This window comes from Danio rerio, chromosome 7 (assembly GCF_049306965.1).
Source record: "Danio rerio strain Tuebingen ecotype United States chromosome 7, GRCz12tu, whole genome shotgun sequence".
Lineage (NCBI taxonomy): Eukaryota > Metazoa > Chordata > Actinopteri > Cypriniformes > Danionidae > Danio > Danio rerio.
Window position 1 is genome coordinate 75823803 of NC_133182.1, and position 16198 is coordinate 75840000.

Sequence of the window (16198 nt, forward strand, 5' to 3'; positions counted from 1 at the left end):
GGATCCTATTTTAATAATTCCTTACATTTTATAAAGCGCTTTTCTAGAAACTTAATGCACTTTACACATTGAGGGAATCTCCTCATCCAACACCATATTGTGCCAGACCACACACCACACACCAGCTGATTGGTGGAGAGGAGACAGAGTGATGAAGCCAATTATGATATGGGGATGGAGGCCACTGGGCAAATTTGGCCAGGATGCCGGTAGATAAACCCCAACTTTTCTTCGAAGGACATCCTGGAATTTTTAAAGACCACAGAGAGCCAAGACCTCGGTTTAACATCTCATCAGAAAGACTGCACCTACTGATTAGTATAAACTCCTTATCACTATACTGGGGCATTACGACCCACACAAACCGCATGTTGAGCGCCTCCTGCTGGCTTCACTAACACCATTTCCGGCAGCAACCTAGCTTTCCCATGTGGTCTCCCATCCAGGTACTGACCAGGCACAGCACTGCTTAGCTTCAGTGGGCGACCACGTGAGAGTTGCAGAGAGCTAGCTGCATTTTTTTTTATGTCCGGAAATAAAACAATAGAGACTTGATGGATTTATATCCCTTCAACATGACAGTTGACACACTATACCTACACACAGTTCTGTCCAAACAGCTTACAAAAGTTGATTTTCATCGTAGTTCCCAGAAATGAGAAATTGGACTGTGTAAAGATTGTTTTGTTTATTATTATTCGACGCCTGCAATTATGAAAAACTTCAGCCAACATATACTCGAAGAAAAAACAGCACGTCATGCATTTTCACATACAAAATATCAGAACGAAATACAAAACGGGGTAAAGTTTACAAAAATAGACCCTTTGTATGTAATTCGAGCCAAGTTGGAACTATACGCACTCTTAGGTATTTTTTTTTCTCCAAAATTTGAACATTTAAAAGCAATTTCTTTCAAAAACTATTCTTTTACAAACTGTACCATTTGGATTAACATCATTAAACAATTCACAGTTACAGGCAAAAGTCTGATTCGCAGTCTCTACACAGTAGTTTCATGCTTCCACAAGCCAGTCTTAACATTCCCCGAACTCTCAACATTTAGTCTCTCAGAGTCTTTGGCAGATCCATTTTGGCATGCTAGATTCAACCCATAAGACTTGGGCTGTACCTCCAGCTCAACAGTGAGGGTTTGTTTTGGACACTCTTTAGTTTGGTTGGTGACATCAGCCTCAGATCCATCCAATAAGCCTCCATTACTGATCCCGTGGCCAAAACCATTACCAATGCGGGTACCTTTGCTGAAGTGTCGCGATCTGCGAGGCACGCTGGTGCTGGCTGCATCACTGCTGTCCTGCTGAAGCTGGCTCTGCTGGCGTTCTCGGTATGCCAAATAGGCTGCCCGACGACTATTACGAGCGTGTAGGCTCTCGTGATGATGCCTCTTGTTTGGGACGCTTTGCACGCTTCCTTCTACGCTAGTCGGGACGTCATACGAGTACTCGCGCAAAACTGTGAGCCTGCTAGCCCGATGCGCTCTTGAACGGTTCTTGTGATGCCGCCCTGGGTGTCCGGTAATATTAGCATTGCCTGGAAGATTGTTGTTGTTGACCGAACTGGGTCGATATTGGATTTCGATTGGCGCAACGTGCATCTTAATCTCATTGTCTACCGAATGCTCGGTCAAGCTGTTGTCCAACACAGCCGTCCCATTGGCCGTCGAAGGTGCTACTACTTTGCATTGAGCAGCTTCGACTTGGAGATTGGTTAGTTTGCAACCTTGGGTTGAGTTGCGTAGACTTGGGGCACTTTTATTGGTGCAGGAGGATTCGGCGCTGCTCGCAGGACACTTTGTAGCTTCTCCGTTTCCTCTGGATGTCATTACTGATCCGCTGGATCCTGCGATCGGTAATAGGAGGGAATCAACTTGTACTGCGTAGTTGCGACGAATAAGGCAACAAGCTTGCGACCAATGACGTCGCATGTCTTGTCGGTTTACGCAATGGTGCGCAACAAGAAATGCACCGAGACCCAAAGCGAGGGCTCCGAATAAACAGGCGAACACCAAATCTGCCGGATGCTCTTGAGATATTGCGAGAGCACCAAACACCCAGAGTGCTGCGTAAAGAGTTAGGGATCCTGCAACACCCATGAGCTGGGAAACAAAAGTGTGTTCGTTCTCCAGAGCCGACATGGGAACGGGCTGTGCAGTGGGTGAGGACTCCAGGTGGACCGGCGTGATTTCGGTGGCTTCGGTCACTGAAAGATGCTGCTGCTCCTCGGATTGTTCTTTGAGCTCAAAGCGGCGCTCGGGGTGCCGACGGAGCTGAATCAATATGCTGAGGAAGTACATGCAGTCCACGAAAACGATGAAGGCCGCAGGGCCGTAAAACGCACCAAGGCTCGGTTCCCATGCCATCCAGCAGCTGAGGAAAGACAATAGCGATAGTACAGTCAGCTTTAAATAGATGTTTACTCAGTGCTTGCTTTACTGAGATCATTTCAGTTGTGCACTTGTTTCTCAATTTGCTCCTCTCCTCCTAATCACACCACACGGAAACCTCAAAACATCATGCATTTCTGAGTGTGCCTCACACTAGTTTTGCACCAAACACTTCTTACAATCACTCATATCTCTAGAAAAAAACAATGTGTATTTATGAAGTGTGCCTCACACAAGTACAGGGTTCTTGCACCATTTTAAAAGTTAAATTTTATGCTTTCAAGACCTTTTTAAGACCTCAATAAATATAATTTAAGACCCAAAAATTTCATAATTTGTTTGGAATAGACTACTCAATTTAATGTCCTCAATTTAATGATTTAAATGAATGGTGCCTCATCACAGTATGGATAACCCACAGTACCTGCCTTTTGGGTGTCTGGCGGTAAAATGAAACTGTTCTAGCTGACTGTGTGGGGGCGTCTGAACTAGTCTGAAAAGTTAGGCCCGATAGGGCCCAAGCCCGAAAAGTACATATTGACTGACAGCTTTTAAAAAGCCCGAACCCGTTTACAGCCCGACATTATTCAAATGTTCACATGCACACAGCGCTTTTGCCTTTGTTCATGAATGAGTCATTAATATGTGTTAACATTACTTATACATAATCATAACATAGACTATAGGCCACTTGGAAGTTGAAAAAAAAAAAAGTCCTCTGTAACATCGTAACATCTCAGCACTCTAAATAGGCCTGGGTACATGAACTTAGCCTTTAAATTTAGTCTGAACTAGTAAGTTAACATTGTTAGGTCGAGCTGAAAACAATGCAGAAATTAACCTGGACCCGCTATGACTAGCTGTTGCAACGTACCGCTGCTGCTTTCCACCTTTCATGCACGACTCGACGGCTTTGAGCCCCATGGTCCCTAACGAAAAGGTCTTTTTGCAGAATTTACTCATTGCCTCATTGCCACGCCGTTAAATTTACACTTTGCCATGTTTGCATTTTGAACCTTACCTCGACAAGGGCGTAATGCCAGCACACAGGTGCAGACCAACATAAGCGTCTGTAGCCGACCTACCGTAATAAGCTAATAAATGACGGAGACTGTCATTTCTCTCCTGTTTCACACATACTAAATTGATCAACTATTAGATGTTTTATGGTGGACCACTGTGCTTCCCTATCGTCATTAAGCACACCGGCTGAAAATGTAATACCTACAGCCACTTTACGGTAAAATTTAAGACAATTTAAGACCTTAATTTTCCCGGATTTTAATTTAAGACATTTTAAGGACCCATGGGAACCCTGAAGTAAATGGACTTGACAAACCACCTGTTGAAACACTCTTCTCTCTTCATATGCACCAGACACTTAAACTCCATCTTGCAAGAACTCAGCGAAGAAACCAATGTTTACTTGCGAATGTACCACAAATCATGTTGCACTACTTGTTTTCTTAACCTTAAAATACCTCTTCTGCACAATATCTTGCATAACATTGTTCTGTCTTTAGTATTTAACTGTATTTCAGTATCTGTCACTCATTTCAGTTCTGCTTCCCCTAAATCTAGATCTTATATTTAAATCGTAATGGCTTACAACGATGAAATCAAAAGCCTAACATAAGAAAAAAGTAAAGACTTATGAGACTCTTCTGAGTTCTGTGATGCTCAGTAGAGCGTTTCTTCCTCTTCTTTTGTCACGGTAGCGTGAGATTAATTAAACCCCAAAGATCTCAGATGGTCTGGATTTTCGAATTAAAGCATGCTGTTGAACAATGCAAACAGCTGTCACAAGTGAAGGAAACCAGTCTGGGAAACCAGCAGACACAAGGTGGCCAGCCAAAAATAGAGCTCCATAATTAGGTTCACAACTTCAGAAGGACTAAACCGAAGTATTATTGTGCTCTTTACAAAGCAGCGGCGTTCGGCTCCAGCAAAAGCAAAAGCAATTTCTCATGACAGAGAGAGACTACGAAATGACAAGAAGTGCTCACAGTGGGATTTGGAAAGAGCCTAGAGGAACACACAGGCTCTTTCTGTACAGTCTGTCAGTAATAGCAACACTGATATAAAAGGTTAGTTCATCTCAAAATGAAAACACGGTCATCATTTCCTCTCACTGATTTTGTTCTAAAGCCATGAGAAAATTGTCCATCTTCGGAACACAAACGAGGGTCGTTTTAATTAAATCAAAGAGATTTTGATCCCCCCGTTAAAGGTTTTTTCACACTTTTTCAAATGTGATGCAATAAAATGTTTGTAAAAAGACCAAATAAATAAATATAAATCAAAATCAGTCCAGCAAGATTTACACCAAGATTTAATTTAGGCTTTTAATCACGCATGATTGAGATGCAAAAACAAACCTCACTGGTTCTTGCCAAAGCTCAAACATGCAAAAACAAACTTCATTGTTTCTTGAGGAATATAAAACATGCACGAATGAACCTCATTGGTTCTTTGGGGAAGCTCAAACATGCAAGAATGAATCTTGTTGGTTCTTATGGAATATGAAAATATGCAAGAATGAACCTCATTGGTTCTTTGGAAAACCTAAAACATGCAAGCATGAACCTTATTGGTTCTTGGGGAAGCGCAAACACTCAATAATTAACCTAGTTAGTTCTCGAGGTAGCAAAAAACATGCAAGAATGAACCTCATTTATTCTTGCCGAAGCTCAAAAATCAAGAATGAACATCACTGGTTCTTGGGGAAGCTCAAACATCCAAGAATGAACCTCTTTGGTTCTTGCCGAAGCTCAAACATACAAGAATGACCCTCATTTGTTCTTGCTGAAGCTCAAACATGCAAAAATGAACTTCATTGGTTCTAGCTGAAGCTCAAAATCAAGAATGAACCTCATTGTATCTTGCTGAAGCTCAAACATGCAAAAATGAACCTCATTGGTTCTTGGGGAAGCTCAAACATGGGAGAATGAACCTCATTGGTTCTTGCCGAAGCTCAAAAATGCAAGAATGAACCTCATTGGTTCTTGCCGAGGCTCAAAAATGCAAGAATGAACCTCATTTTTTTGTTCTTGCTGAAGCTCAAACATGCAAAAATGAACTTCATTAGTTCTTGCCGAAGCTCAAAAATGCAAGAATGAACCTCATTGGTTCTTGCCGAAGCTCAAAAATGCAAAAATGAACCTCATTGGTTCTTGCCGAAGCTCAAAAATCAAGAATGAACCTCATTGGTTTTTGCCGAAGCTCAAAAATCAAGAATAAACCTCATTGGTTCTTGGGGAAGCTCAAACATGCAAAAATGAACCTCATTGGTTCTTGCCAAAGCTCAAACATGGAAGAATGAACCTCATTGGTCCTTTTGTCTTAAGCAATTTTAAGCATTATTGTGCTTCTGGACCAAATTTGACTGCTGTAAACACTGTTCACCCACCAACGTGAATTAAATGTGAATAAAAGCTGTATTAATCCATTTGACTCATCTGGATCTCTCTTTACATATGCTTTGGGCAAATATTCTTTCAATGGTTTCATTAATCTAACATGGACATTTGTCTTATACAGGGTTTGAAATTGTTAATTTTGCCAAAAGGAGAGCTTCACATTTAAGGAAACACACTCATTGTAGTTATTTCCTCACATTATAGGAAAAGGATAGGAGAATGTTTTCTTTTCTTCTTTGTGTAATCGATCAGTAATGACAACTGCTACAAAAGATTATTATTATTATTTTTTTAAATATTTTTTTATTGTAAGGAATAGCTTTAAGAGTGTCCTAAATCTGATACTTACTAAGGTGCATTGACTTGACTGCCGTAGTTTTTGATGTTGGCTGCAGCCGTTATTCCACACACAATGATGGGTATACCTCCACCTATTAAGTAGAATCTGTAGAAGAAACAACAACAACAAGTCTTTCAACCATTTAGTGCTATATATAAGAAATATTACAATCAGGGCCACAGTACAATATCTGAAAAATAAACATAGTTAAAAAAAACTACCTAAATTGTGTCCACTGGTGAGCTTTCTAATAGTTTTGAACACAAGGAAATCACAAATCGCCATGTGATAAATGTCTAAAATGGTCCTAAAATAGCAAATATGTTTAATTTTCCTAATTTAAGGAATCAATTTGAAAATCAAATCATCTAAAATCTGCTTAAAGTTGCTCTGAAGTTTGGAAACTTGCATAAAAAAACAATGTTAGAAATAAAAAGTCTGTCATCATTAGTGTTAACCAGTGTTGCCAACTTTTATTAAATACAAAATAGCACAGATATGATAGATTTGCTAAATATGGCTAGATGATGTCACATATTAATTTGCATATTGAAATCGGCACATAATAAAACTATTTAAATATTTCTTTTTACATTGTTGAAATGTAAATGAACCGAATTGATAACTGAAATAGATTTTATGTCTTCATTTTTTGTTGTAATTTAACTAACTATTAAAAGAGGGATAAAAAGAGCGATATAACTACAAAGAGAAAGAGCTTAATACTAATGTTACCCTGATTTAAAAAAATAAGCTAAATAAATAAAATGACAAATAAAAAAATTTATAAAAAAAAAAAAATATATATATATATATATATATATAATTTAAAAATAGCTAATTAAGACAACGATTAATGCTGTAGTACTTTTAAATAGCTAAGATAGCCAAGTTGCTAGTATGACATCACATACTAAAACTATTTAAATATTTCCTTTTTAATTTATGGAAATACTGAACTGAATCAGTAACTGAAATAGCGAATGGCACAATATATATATTATTTTCCATGTGTATTCCCTTCGAGCACATCATGTTTTATTGCATATTTACTGACACCAAGTGGACAGCAGAGGAACTTAATTTCAAACCCACCCATCTTTGCTTTCAGGGAATCGTGTGTGTACAATTAATTCTGTCTATGAAATAAACAAACCATTACCTGAGCATGGGTCTGGGTGGAGGTGGAGGTTCGTCCAGCTCCTCGTAGCGTTTGGCTTTGCGTGTCACCTGTTTGTAAATGTTTCGAGCCGTAACTCCAGACCACAGTGCTGTAGCCAGAGTGGAGTAATGCAGGACTATCCCCATCTGCAGGACACACCAGCACAAAACATCACACAAACATGAACAATCTCATACAGGCCATTCATCTGATATGCAGCTTTCTTTCTTTAACATAATGCGTAAGATATATTTTAGCAGATACAGATCATGCCAAATGAATATCTTATAGATCTTGACTGTATTTTGTGGTTTTCAAGCAAAGTCTGTGCAAGTGAGTATTATTCATATTATTAGCAGTTTCTCTCACTCGATCACCGTATAGTAGCATAACTGAACATGTATGTGTCCTCAAAAATACAAAGGGTCAGAGAGGTTAATATTGCGAATGAAAATCATAAAAATAAAAGCAAAATTTGCAAGATGAAAATTGTTAGTTCCCCTTTGAATTTTTTTTTGTTTCTTCTTTAAATATTTCCCAAATGATGTTTAACAGAGCAAGGAAATTTTCACAGTATGTCTGATAATATTTTTCTTTTGGAGAAAGTCTTATTTGTTTTATTTCGGCTACAATATAAGCAGCTTTAATTTTTTAAAAGCCATTTTAAGGACAAAATCATTAGCCCCGTTAAGCTATTTTTTCCTGATAGTCTACAGAACAAACCATCATTATACAATAACTCGCCTAATTACCTTAACCTGCCTAGTTAACCTGATTAACCTAGTTAAGCCTTTAAATGTCACTTTAAGCTGTATAGAAGTTTCTTGAAAATATCTAATAAAATATTGTTTACTGTCATCATGACAAAGATAAAATAAATCAGTTATTAGAGATGAGTTAGTAAAATGATTATGTTTAGAAATGTGCTAAAAATAATCTTCCTTCCGTTAAAAGAAATTGGGGGAAAAAAAATAAAAAGGGGGACTAATAATTCTGACTTTAATTGTATATGAAAGTGTGTGTGTGTGTGTATATACACACACACACCACACATACACACACACAAACACACAATATATATATATATATATATATAAATGAGCAATATCACACGAGTAGCAGTGCGATATGGCTGTATATCAGCACTGGTGGGAGGCGTGCATTGGCACGAGGCCGCATATATCTTTTAAACTTTAGATCTGTAGTGTCTGTTATTTGCTGGCTGTATGTGGTATGTGTACGGGTGCTGATATTACTGAAATATATCACGGCTATCAGCCAATCAGATTCGAGAACCAGACAGAACTGTTGTATAAATATATAACACATATATAAATATATATCATATATCTTACACTTACACACATACACACACACACACATATACACACACATTATATATATATATATATATATATATATATATATATATATATATATATATATATATATATATATATATATATATATATATATATATATATATATATATATATTGAATAATAAAATTGTCATATTAACATAATTTTTACATTAATTCACAAAAGTTACACACACACACACACACACACACACACACACACACACACACACACACACACACACACACACACACACACACACACACACACACACACACACACACACACTATAATCCAATATATAATACTTACTATTTAATATATTACTTAATATAATAATACTTCTAAATATTATTTTGATTAAGTTTTTCTTTTTTTTTTAGGCCGGCCTCAAAAAAAAAAAAAAAAAAGAAAGATGTACGAAAATTGTTCAGTTCAGAAAGTGTTTTATTGCAGGTAATTGTGTGTTGCCTGTGTTTGTATTTTAAAACTCTCATTGTGACTTCTGTTTTAACATGGACCCTCATACATGTTTAATATTTATTTTAATGTAATCAAAAACAAACAAACAAAAAAACTCTTAGACATATTGGGAGATTAAGAGAACTGCAGATTTCCACTGTTACTTTAAAAATATCAGATATGAACTTGAGAGCAGTAGAGTCTGTGCTGAGGAACCTTTATAAAGAGTTTATGCAAATGTAGAAAAGGGACGTACCGCTTGACAAACGCTCGCATTGTATGTCTGGTTGATGCCGCCCACAAACACAGCACAGGTGAGGAGAATGTGCAGGCACAGGTTAACCAGCATATGCCAGCACTTCTTACTGATACGCACTGATCTGCAAATACACCAAATACCGCATTAAAACAACATGTAGAAATAAACTATAAATGCACCAATCAACTGGACACAATCAGAACTGGACAAAGATACTCTGCATTAAATTGAAGAAATATTCTGCCCAATAAAAGCAATGTGTAGTATCTATGAAAACACATAAACTGAGATAAATACATTTTTACACCAACTAGTCGAACATGTTGTAGGTAGATTTGTGGTTTTGTTTCTCTTCAATTAGAAACAAATAAACCAGGAGACTTTGGCTGGATTTACACTGCAGATGTTGATGGTCAATTCAGATTTTTTTGGCTGACCTGCTAACATCCTCTTTTAAAAGTGACTCGTATACGATTGTCTGCATTTACACTGCACATGACAAAACCGCAATGACCAGGAGAAAGAGAGAGAGAAAAAAAAACAGCGGGCGCTGGTTGATAGCACATAATAAAAGAGCGCTCTTTTCTCTGTTCCTGTATTTAACCTGTTTACAGGGTTTCATTTTTTTTTCAAATTCTTTTTGACAAGTTGTTTTACTATAGATTATGACAGAAATGTTCTCATTTCGTCATCTTCTTTTAATCTAGGTCTTTTAAAACCAGGGTCCGTTCTTCGTGCATGGATTACCCAGTTAGCTGGATTTGGATATTGACGATTTGACATGATCCAGGATCGCTTCGTTCTTCAAAACTGATCCGAGAGTTGTTGTCATAGCAACAGTTCTGGTAGATCAAACCTGGTCGGGAGCAGGTTCAATTCATATAAACAGGGTTAGATCGGCTCAGTTCAAGCAAAGATAACACAGCAAGTATGTGCTGAATTCTGACATTTTCTTAGAGTAGTAGTTATATACACTTGGGAAAATAGTACATGTTTTTTAACTAAATATATATAAAGTTAAAATATAAATATTAATAAAACTTATGCAATCTGCACCCCCGAAATGAAAGTACAAAGACTGCCACCTGGTGGTGCACAGAGAAAACTTAAGGATATGAACTTTTTAGATCGCTTTAGTACAAATTGTGTATAATAGAAATGCACAATATGTGACTTTTTTAACAGCAATGATACATTTATGCAGTCATAAACATGTTTTGACAGTTAATATGACGGTGATTTATTGCTTCACAAAAGTTGCAGACGCCTTTACCAATATCAAAATGCTTTTGTAAACATCCAGTTATTCATTACACCGATTAAAAAACCTGCTACTATAATATAACTATAATAAGGAAAATCTGCTCTAACTGTAAAACTAAATACGTTGCTCTTAACACATGAAAGGGCCAAGCATGCAGCCCACAACAAGATGTAAAGTTATTGCGCATCATATTTAAAAAGCCGTCTACTGCTAATTTGATGTAATTTTGCTCACATGTATAATTGAATATTAATCAGATGATGTCATTACACTGCTGTGCTGTCATCCAATCGTTGCATTGCTGATCATGATTTCGAGGATCGATTGATCTGTCCTTCACAACACACGCAGCGATCTCAGATCAGTTCATGCAGACATTTTTATCTGATTCACGAACTTGCTTGAAGAACTAAATTAGCGAGAGATCAGTTATCAAGATTAAAAGATCTAGGATCTGCCAAATCATCTTAGATCATTTAAGCGAGGTACGAAGAACGGACCCCAGTAGGTATCTTAACGTCATGTCTATGACGTGATTTATGCACGTGACGTATGCAATAGTTTTATATTCGTTTCTGTTGGTTAGCATTACGTGGCGGATATTGCGCTCTCTCACTCTCTTTCTGCTTCAATACTTGTGCTACAAGCTTTTTTAGTCCTTGTGTATGAGATTTAAAGTTTGCGACTCTGCTGAAGTCTGTTCTGAAATGAAAGCGTCAGACTTGACGTCATTCGAAATGGTTTTTAATGATGTGTGACTCGCATTGGCATGTGAAAATCCAATCTACATGCTTACATGACAGCATGGATCCAATTCATATCAGATAAATTTCCGATAAACAAGGCCTGAATATGATTTGAGTAAATCGGAATCTGTGTGATTTTTTTCTTGCTTACATGTACATGGGCCGAATCCCATCTGTGTCACATGGGAGAAAAAAAAAATCTGAATTGAGTCACTTGAACCATGCAGTGGAAAATCCAGCCTTTGTCACATGAGCAAACGTTATAAAGCCCACTTTAGGCCTCAAGTCAAATTCAACCAAATGTGTAGTTACTGCACTTTTGGACTGGAGTAAGTTCTAGAAGTTCATTTCATGCATGGAAAAAATCCAAAATCTAGGCACTTCTCAAACATTAAAAACACAAGATTAAAACACAAGCATTTTCAAAGATAACAGTGCATCACTAAAATGTGTTTTTAGTCTGTCTGCATGCGAAAATAGAGAATGTGAAGGTGTTCAGGTCTCACTTGTGATGGTAGATGTAGCTGACGATGACTGACAGCAGGCACAGCACCAGGACCAATGCGGTGGAGTAGATAACAGGGTGAAGAGGCCTGAAGATGAACACGTTGTACCCCGTCCTGTTCAGATCCTGTTAGACAAAAGGACATACAGTGCATCAACCGGATATTTTCCGTCATTGACAGATTTTTTTCAGCAGTGACAGAAAAATCTGAAGGTGATCCGTCATTTTGATGGATTATGCTGAGGGGGATCCATTGTAATTTGTAGCTAACTGTAATTCCCACTCCTGTCCAGCTGATGGCGATTGCCCTTGTTTTGTCTCCTCTTTGTCACCGCTGCGTACAGTTGCAAAAATCTCACAGCAGCCGTGTGTAAGAAGTTTCTTTAAACGGCCAAATAGTTGTGATATTAATAATAAAGGTGAAGAAAAGAGAAAGTGATGCAGTGGACGTTGAAGAACAAACAGACAAAAATCCTCAGTCGCCAACAGCTGTTGTTACGGGCCAACCAAGCGGCAACAAGGAGGTCAGGTGGTTTGGAGTGCCTTGTGAGCACCATGCACTACCAAATGCAGAGGGGTGAAGCCGCGCCCCTGGTGCTGAAGGAGCGCGTGCTGCAGTATTTTTTCCCGGTGAAACGAGTGCTTGCAAGACCGGGAAATCCCTCATTCAAAAAATCCAGCAAACTTCTGATCACTTCCTTGGGTGAAATGTTACCCAGGTAGCAGGTAGTAATCGGCTTGAGCTCGGCTGCCCTTTGGCGCCTCCGGCTCCGCCTCGGCATCGGCGAGTGTTTTGAGTATGGCCCGCAGCTCGCTCCCGCACATGCGTTTGTGATGCAGCTCAGCGGCTGTAAAGCACTGGCCCGATTCCTGTTAACCATATCTGGCCCGGGTCTGTCAGTAGAGTCCGGGCCGCTTCTGGCAAGGACTCTCCAGTGTGGCAGCAGAAAGCGGCTTCAACCTCCAGAATAATTTTAAAACTGTCACTAGAAGTTGACTTTCCGAGGCAAAGACACAGAGTTTAATGACAATTGCCTCTGCATCAGTTTCTCTTGATGCGCTTGATTACGCACAGGCAAGCACCAGTTCAGGTCGACGCAGGAGGACGCTATGAGTTAAGGCAGATAGGAGTTTTTGTACATTTGTCAAATAAATAAATGAATGATTCACCCTATATGCTCGTTGTGCAAGCTCATTATTAAAATATGAATGAAAAAAGCGATTAGAATATATGCATATTTAATTGACGGTCAATAATAGGTTATGACGGAATTTTTACAACCCTCTCCGTCAAAATGACGGACAATGACAAAGTCTAACGCGACCTCTGTTCAGCACCCAGTACTTTGGATTTTCGCCTGAACTAATGCCAATCAAATATTTTTTTATAATCCCATTTGCTGAAATAACAAAGGAAAAACTCACCGATGGTGTTATCAAGACTTTCAGAAAAAGGAAAACAATTGTGTGAGACTGATAACAGCAGCCAGATGATCAAATTTACTGTCCTGCCCCCATAGATGCTGCATTTCAAATGCCTCACACAAGCGGTAATTAATTTTTTTTAATGCAAAGATGATATAATAAATACCTATAAATGTACTTACATCTTTTAAAAAATCTAATTATTAAAAACGTTCAGGGATTTATGATGCTGATGACCGTTAAACTCTTCATGATTGTCAGAACAGAGTGAAATGCGAGCCGCTCTCACCATCAGCACGGCGTAGCTATTGAGTGAATGGCAGGACACGGTGGTGAAGTTGTCATCCTGATGGAGGATCCGGCAGCCGTCGCTCTGCCATCCACCTTGCCCACCCTGAAGACTGAAGTTCCAGAAAGCAGGGACCGCATCTGAGCCCTGCAGGAAGCGCCGCAGCGTCACGTTCACCGGACTCAGCAGATCCCGCAGCGGAAATCCCTCTGAGATACACGAGAAACAACACACAGTTGAAATCAGAAGGATTAGCCCTCCTGTGATTTTTTTTTAATTTTTCCCAAATTATGTTTAACAGAGCAGGAAAATTTTCACAGTATGTCTGATAGTATTTTTTCTTCTGAAGAAAGTCTTATTTGCTTTATTTTGGCTAGAATAAAAGCAGTTTTTATTTTTTTAAAAACTATTTTGAGGTCAAAATTATTAGCCCCTTTAAGCAATATTTTTTTCGATAGTCTACAAAACAAACCATCGTTATACAATAACTTGCCTAATTACCCTAACCTGCCTAGTTAACCTAGTTAAGCCTTTAAATGTCATTTTAGGCTGAAGACTAGTATCTCGAAAAATATCTAAATCATGGCAAAGATAAAATAAATCAGTTATTAGAAATGAGTTATTAAAACTATTATGTGCTGAAAAACATCTTCCTTCTGTTAAACAGAATAATTCAGGCTAATAACTCAGACTTCATATGGAGCTTAAAATATGACAAAACATTCTGAGTTTGAATTATGTTGATTTGAAGTATTAACAAAAGTTATTTAATAAAGCTGAATAATTGTTAACTATACATTTTTTAACTTGAACATCGGAAATTTGAGACAACTGATTTTTTAAGGCAGATTTTACAGCTTGTAAAAACACAAAGGTAATAAAAATAAGTTTGTGTTTTCAAAATAATGAAGAAATTCAGAGCATCAAACTAAATATTCTAAAATTCAAACACAGAAGTTCAGATTGTGAAAGGTCGGAAAGTAGGATTCATTTTTTGACAGCAACAAATTTCAACATTTAGATTTATATATCTGAAGATTTACTAGGGGCGACACCAAGGATCAGTGGTTAGCACTGTCGCCTCACAACAAGAAGTTTGCTCGTTTGAGTCCCGGCTGGGTCAGTAGCGTTTCTGTGTGGAAACCCGTGTTGGCGTGGGTTTCCTATGAGTGCTCCGGTTTCCCCCACAAGTCCAAAGACATGCGGTACAGGTGAATTGAATAAGCTAAATAGGCTGTAGTGTATGAGTGTGTGTGTGAATGAGTATTTATGGGTGTTTTCCAGTACTGGCTTGAAGCTGGAAAGGCATCTGTAGTGTAAAACATAAGTTGGATAAGTTGGCGGTTCATTCTGCTGTGGTGACCCCTGATAAATAAAGGGACTAAGCTGAAGGAAAATTAATGAATAAATGAATGATGATTTACTGGTTTGCTTTTATGAAATTTGACTCTGTTAGCATATGCAATATCAATAAAGAGCATTCAAATGCATTGCATGTACAGTGTGTGTGTGTGTGTGTGTGTGCTTGAAGCAGTGTGTTTTTACCGATCTTCGTGATCATAACCGGAGTGACGACGCTCCTCCTTTTGCTGCCATCACTGAGGATGCTGGAGTTTCCCGTCGGAGGAAAGAGCTTGCCGTTGCGGAAAGCCAGCAGATGAAGCTTATAAACAGCCTCTTCTGCTTGACCCGAGCTTCCCAGAGAGGAGAAGAGAGTTGGAGGAAGCTGAAGAGACGCCTCCACGATGGTGTTCTGCGGGAGACATCAGACACGCAATAACAACACTGTCAAAACATGATGGATCTGTTCCTGCTCCCACAGCTTTATTGGAGATCTCAGACTGAAGAACTGCTTCAGTTATGTGTGCTGACAATCAAGCACTGCACCTAAAGGCTTTACATATATATTTATGATGTAAAATCTTCAAGGGTAGTTAATTTGAACAGTACACAAGGGTTAAGAACGCATTAAACACCGCGCAGATGTTAGCGGAAAATGGACGTTTTTACAATTTTAGTATCGATAGGTACCGAAGTCAATACTTTTGCAACCCTACTGAGATGGAGCGCTTACCTTGAGGGCCAGCGCTGACAAGTTGCTTGTGACGTTGCATTTGAAGCTGAGCTGGCGTTCAGGGCTGATTTCTCCATGATGAGCCATGACCGTCCGCTCGGGCGAAAGCTTCTGGAACAGAGTGCAGGTCATGCCGTTGAAGCTGCTGGCCTTGATGGCGTGAGCCTCCAGAGCAATGTTTGGAGAATTCTGAAGGAGGAATAAACATTGACTGAAACAACTAAGTAAAGTCTACATAAATGTTCAACACTATTTCTAATGTTTGGAGTTCGTATGCATTCATTATTACGGACTGTGTTTTGTTTAAACAAAATAAACACCACTAGAATAAAATGAAATATGCCTATTAGATTTAGTTTTACTGACGTTGTCATTATTTTTTAATATAAAACAAAAACTAATAAATTAAAAACAAGTTTTCTTGATATTAAAATCAGCAGAGGAGAAAAAAGAAAAAACAAGACCTTTACACATACATATACATATAT

At 38.4% G+C, this 16198-nt stretch overlaps 1 protein-coding gene across 2 annotated transcripts in view; it reads right to left on the minus strand.

The window, feature by feature from the left end:
* Positions 1–1003: 1003 nt before the first annotated feature.
* adgra3 (adhesion G protein-coupled receptor A3) overlaps positions 1004–16198 on the minus strand; it is a 67544-nt gene continuing 52349 nt past the window's right edge. Inside the window, exons 12-19 of one of the 2 annotated variants that reach the window (NM_001302224.1) lie at positions 15711–15899; positions 15182–15389; positions 13637–13845; positions 11924–12048; positions 9405–9528; positions 7326–7471; positions 6173–6268; positions 1004–2387 (exon numbers count right to left, since the gene is read on the minus strand). In NM_001302224.1, the coding sequence (NP_001289153.1) occupies positions 1004–2387; positions 6173–6268; positions 7326–7471; positions 9405–9528; positions 11924–12048; positions 13637–13845; positions 15182–15389; positions 15711–15899 (2481 nt within the window). Of the gene's footprint in view, positions 2388–6172; positions 6269–7325; positions 7472–9404; positions 9529–10028; positions 11119–11189; positions 12049–13636; positions 13846–15181; positions 15390–15710; positions 15900–16198 lie in introns of those variants that run through there. The other variant, XR_012382249.1, reaches the window with a different exon arrangement.